Here is a 6,139-nt window from a genome sequence, read left to right on the forward strand (position 1 = left end):
TCAATAACAGTTTTATTTCCTATTCGGGGTAATGTATATGCTTTATTTTTTAAGATGAACTGTTTTTCCAAGGTATTGTTATATTGTTAGCACACGTCCGGGTCGATAGGGAATGCTGGCGTGTTTGGCTGCCGCTCCTCTCACTGTTTTGTTTTTTAAGTTATATTATTTTTTGTCCCTTTGGGGTAGTTATGTGGTTGTACTATTTTATATATTCTGGACTACTGTGTTTACTACTGTACCCCACCTGGATATCCTGCGGTGGAACAGGGGATCAACGCTGTGGTCCGGATGTGCATTTGGACTCTGTGATACTGAGCTCACGGTGTGCAACGGGGATTCAACGCTTAGGATCAGCTGTGCACGTGGATTTAATGGCTATGGCCCTAAGATACACTGCAACACTGTATCTTAAAACAGAACTCTTTTCATTTCATAGATCATAGCCAATTACCCACACATCTTGAAAGAGTGTTTGGTGTGTCGGGGACAGTTTTGAAGTGGTTTAGTGGTTTACTGACTGTTCCCAGTTCATTTCGATGGGTGGCCATAGGTCTGAGATTAGCTCTGTTTTCACTGGAGTTCCTCAGGGTTCAGTCTTGGGCCCTTTACATTTTAACATTTATCTGTCACCACTTGGCTATCTCTTGAGATCTCTTTGCCTCCATTATTATTTGTATGCTGACGATACACAGATTTATATCCTTTCAAAACCAGATGAACGCCCTGACACTGATATTCTTTCCGGCTGTATTACTGAAATAAACACATGGATGAGTGATAATTTCCTGTGTCTGAACAGTGGAAAAACTGAAGTTATGCTCATTGGCTCCCGTCATCAAATTTCCAAAGCTGGTTCTCTGTCTTTGACTTTTGATGGCTCTGTTTTGGAAACCCAAAGTAAAGTGAGGAAACTCTGAATTATTTTCAATGCTAATCTTACATTTGACTCTTTCGTTCAGAGTACTGTCAAAACATCTATTTTTCATCTCAGAAACGTCACAAGATTGCATCCGATGTTAAATTTTCCTGTAGCAGAAAAGCTGATAAATTCCTTCATCATCTCTCGGATAGACTACTATATGTTCATTCATAATTGCAGATTTATGTATATCTGCTGATGCAGCAGCTTGTTTTCTCACTCAACAGCATGTGTATATTGCTTATTGACAGAGATACTGTTGTTTGTTCTCCATCTCTTTGACATGTCTTTACTGCAGCCATACATGACAGACAGAACCTTGAACAAGTAATAATTAACAGAGGTGAAAACACAGCTCTTATTATGATACAGTAAAACAAGTCACTGTAAACATTATCTTAAGTGCATAAATCTTTTTGCCCAAACATTGTTAATAGAGCTAAACATCGACTGAACCCGGAACAACCCTTTAATTATGATTAACAATAAACTTTAACTACCTTTTTATCTGACACAATACAAAAATCAGGTACAAAACACAGTAAATCAGCACACTATAAAAATAGCATGAGGGGCTGTGGGGATGGCAAGGCAAGAGCTGGAAACAAACATCCGTGAAGAATGAAGGCTTTAGTATGTATACTGCTGCTGTTGGAAACCTTTGTGTTTGTCGTCCAGCAGCAGGTAGATGGAGGACTCAATGAGAATGAGATCAGTCAACAGATCAGCTCTGAGGACAGAAGACAGAATCCACCTCAAACAGACACTTTGAGAGCTGAAGCTTCAACTGACAGCCAACAAAACTCTCACCCGTGCTTCTCTGACATCCATGCAGCACTGAGAGAACTGACCGCCACCGTTACAGAGCAGAAAGCAAACATCAGAGAACTGACCGCCACCGTTACAGAGCAGAAAGAAAAGAACAGAGAACTGACCGCCACTGTTACAGAGCAGAAAACAAACATCAGAGCTTTAGAGACGCGACTGATGGATGCTGAGAAAGCCGCAGAACAGCAGATGTTCCTCCTGGAAGAGCTGAACAAGAAAAATGATGGTACCTGACTAAAACATTCACTCTTTAATCAATGATTCTCAAAGTAAATCAACAGTGCAGTACATTGCATAGTGTAAAACTGAGAGTTTACTGTGTAAATTGTATTATCTGTTAGGAGTGTAACAGTACACCGTGAATTTTCAGTATGTCTTTCGGTTCGATACGCATGTGTACATGACGAACACAGTGTAAGTTTTAACCACCATTAAACACCAATAATCGCAATAAGCCCTAAGTCTTGTCAAAGTCTCAACTTTCATATTGTGTCCATTTTATCACAAAATCTCTGTGATGTGGCGCGACAGATCAGTGTATAGACGCCTCAGTTCATGCGTCAGCATGGAGCGCGAGTGAACGCGATCATCTCTTCCTCAGTTACAGGATAAACATGAATGAACATCTGAAGGTATGTTGAAAGATACAGTACTTACTGAAATGTATCATATCTTGTGTAATAGCTTAATCAGTGTTTAAACGGTGGAAAGACATCAGTAAAACAGCTTGTAAACAATGTCATGTAACATTACATTTACCTCAGGAAAGTCATTCAGTGTCCACAGCTTGTTAGTTCGCGAGAGAAATGAACTCCAGATGGGAGCATTTTACTAAATATATGCTCTATATTAGCTTATATATTCATTATTTTTTAATTTAGTTTATTTATTTAAACTATGTTTAAATAAATTTGATAAATTTGTCATGAAAACAATTTCTGACCACCATTGTGTAAAGTATTATATTTCAAAAATGAATTGGAGAAGAAAAATAATTTTATAATTAGATTTAGCAGTTGTAAAGGTAAAAACTGCCTTATGTGCAATTTACATGTTTGCATATAATTTTTTTTTTATTATTATTTGAGTGTTGATTATTACAACTAAAATTACTGTTAATTTTAACCTGTATTATAGGAATACAGTAATGTGGAAGTATGGGTTTCCTTTATAGTTTACAGCACTAGCTGAAATAGATTCTTTTATTCTTAAGAAAATGTTTATTATAATTGAATTTATTTAGCCAGAGACAAAAAATTTTCAGTAAACCAACGTTTAATAAAAAAGAAGCAACTGTGACTTCAAAACTGAGCTACGTACGAACCGTCGGTTTTGTGTACCGTTACACCCCTATTCAATAAGCATTATAAATGTCATTTAACACAATCTTTATTTCTTCACAGAAATTTCAAATCTTTCTCAGAGTCAAGTGGAAGAGTTGAGAAAGGAAAATAGAGGTGAAACAGTGTGTTTGAATGAAGTTAAATTCAGTGTATTCATTCTCTGCGTAATATATAACAATATTGCTTATGTTTTTCAACAACAGATAGAAAGATTGCTTTTTCAGCTTCACTGCTGGCATCTGGCAGTGGAGACGTCGGTCCTTTTACCACTGACATCACACTAACCTACAGGAACGTCTTCACAAACATAGGGAACGCCTACAACCCAATTACAGGTAATTATCAATGAAATGGAGTCATAAAACTCAGTTTATAGCAATGAAAACCCTTCTGCCTCATTCAGACCTCTCTACAGTTGTTTAACGTGAATAAGAGAATTAACTAATCTGCCATCTTTCAAAACCATTACACTGTGCTGGGTAATTAAAGGGTTAGTTCACCCAAAAATGAAATTTCTGTCATTAATTACTCACCCTCATGTCGTTCCACACCCGTAAGACCTTCGTTCATCTTCAGAACACAAATTAAGATATTTTTGATAAAATCCGATGGCTCAGTGAGGCCTCTATTGACAGCAAGATAATTTACACTTTCAGATGCCCAGAAAACTACTAAAGATGTATTTAAAACAGTCATGGGACTACAGTGGTTCAACCTTAATGTTATAAAGTGACGAGAATACTTTTTGTGCACCAAAAAAACAAAATAAGGACTTTATTCAACAATATCTAGTGATGGGCGATTTCAAAACACTGCTTCATGAAGCTTCGAAGCTTTACGAATCTTTTGTTTCGAATCAGTGGTTCAGAGCGCCAAAGTCACGTGATTTCAGTAAACGAGGTTTCGTTACGTCATAAGAGTTTCGAAACTTCAATAGTTCACGTGACTTTGGCGGTTTGATTCACGCTCCAAACCACTGATTTGAAACAAAAGATTCGTAAAGCTTCGAAGCTTCATGAAGCAGTGTTTTGAAATCGCCCATCACTAGATTTTTTTGGTGCACAAAAAGTATTCTCATCACTTTACAACATTAAGGTTGAACCACTGTAGTCACATGAACTGTTTTAAATATGTTTTTAGTAGCTTTCTGGGCATCTGAAAGAGTAAATTATCTTGCTGTCAATAGAGGCCTCACTGAGCCATCGTATTTTATCAAAAATATCTTAATTTGTGTTCTGAAGATGAACGAAGGTCTTATGGGTGTGGAACGACATGAGGGTGAGTAATTAAAGAGTAATTAAATTTTTGGGTGAACTAACCCTTTAAGCTGTCATACAGGACATAGCTGATTCTTTTCTTTATCTCTTATTTTCTTCAGGTATTTTCACAGCCCCAGTGAAAGGAGCGTACGTGTTCAAATTCTCTGTCCATGCTCATGGTAGTCAATCAAATGCAGCAAGTGCCTACCTTATGAAGAATGAAAAGCATGCGATTGTAGCATTTGCTCAGCAGGCTCAGGGTGCGTTAAACTCCTCAAAAGGAGTTGTGTTGATCCTGGAGGTTGGAGATGTCGTCTACGTGAGACTTCGGCCTAACGGCAAGATTCAGGATAATGGGAATAATCACAACACTTTCAGTGGTTACATACTGTTTCCCTTAAGATAACAGGAGCTGTGATTCCAATCATTCAGAACCTTTAGCATATGATTTAAGATGAAAATAAACGTATTGATGAGAATTTATATGTTTGAAATTTGCAGTAGATTACTGTATGAACGTTAGTATAATAGACTATACTCATAAGCTGTCTATATAAGTTTGTATAAAGAGTTTCAGCACTGAGACAGATGGGACCCATGAATATCACGTGACTCAAAAGTGTTTTCATTAAAGGGGTCATGAACTGCATTGTTTTATTGTTTTATCATTTTTCCTGGGGTGCACTTATAATGTTAGTATGCTTTTTTTACATCAAATTTAGAAATAAAAGGCATTTTTCCTACCCTGATTTTATCCTCTGATTTGAACACTCTGTTTTAAGGGGCGTGTCTGTGTGAGACTTCAGTGTAAACGCCCACTGCTGTGATTGGCTGACATCTTTGCATTTGAAAAAAGCTAAATATTACTCTCTCAAAAACTTTTGGCACATTTTTACTGTTACCGCTCTCAAGGTTAACTAATCGCGAAAAGTGCTGATTATAGCATTACATTTAGATCTATAGCATTATATGTAGATGGTGGCATGAAAGGTTCATTGTAGTCATTCATTGTAGTCGATCACAGACATGAAAGCAGTGATCTCATCATTGAAACTCAATTTCTTGCCTTGCCAAACGCATTGTAACTAAGAGATTTTTTGAATAAAATGGGAGTTTTGGCACAAGTCAGTGATAAACTTGCGCAGTTTGATTGACAGCCACTGCTATTGTAAAGGGAGCGTTCTTTGTTTAATTTATAACTTTGCATGTATCTTGTATTTGATCTTTGTTCTAGACCAGTATCAGTCCACAGGAGTTTTCAGCCCTTCTTTTTCAGCATTTCACACCACATCACACGTTTTCCACATGTTACAATATAATAGAGAAAACTGTAGGTTATAACATGTTTGACATTTTTCCACATGTTGTAATAGGTTTTAACATGTTGGATCGTTACCCCATCACAAATACTCTGCATTTTCAGCTTCACTGCAGTATTTTCTGCGCGTACAGTAAACTACCAACACACACAACATTTTCGCAAGATTAATAAATGATATAAATGCATATTGAGCCTGTTTAATAAATACAATATATACACCACAATTTTGACAGAATGAGCTATTGACCAAAGTACAAAATACTGACCAGTATTTCAAGTTATACAGCATGTTTTGACAAACTATTCACAATTACAGGAACATCCACATCACAAGCAGTCATTCAACGGCACTAAAGTTACCGTAAAGGGCTGGTTCACCCCAAAATGACAGAAAAGTTCATATTTATTTTAATATACAAAACGGTTCATTTGGAAAGTGCCATACAATAACCAAAGAAGCTAATAA

General features: G+C 36.8%; 1 protein-coding gene across 1 annotated transcript; it reads left to right on the plus strand.

Moving 5' to 3' along the window:
• The first annotated feature begins 1,543 nt into the window (after positions 1 to 1,543).
• On the plus strand, positions 1,544 to 5,116 carry LOC127511230 (uncharacterized). Its single transcript, XM_051891999.1, has 4 exons — positions 1,544 to 1,976; positions 3,154 to 3,207; positions 3,297 to 3,428; positions 4,472 to 5,116. The coding sequence occupies exons 1-4, from the start codon at positions 1,544 to 1,546 to the stop codon at positions 4,756 to 4,758; spliced, it is 906 nt and encodes a 301-aa protein (XP_051747959.1). The 3' UTR covers positions 4,759 to 5,116.
• The last annotated feature ends 1,023 nt before the right edge of the window (positions 5,117 to 6,139 follow it).

Source organism: Ctenopharyngodon idella, chromosome 4 (assembly GCF_019924925.1).
Source record: "Ctenopharyngodon idella isolate HZGC_01 chromosome 4, HZGC01, whole genome shotgun sequence".
NCBI lineage: Eukaryota > Metazoa > Chordata > Actinopteri > Cypriniformes > Xenocyprididae > Ctenopharyngodon > Ctenopharyngodon idella.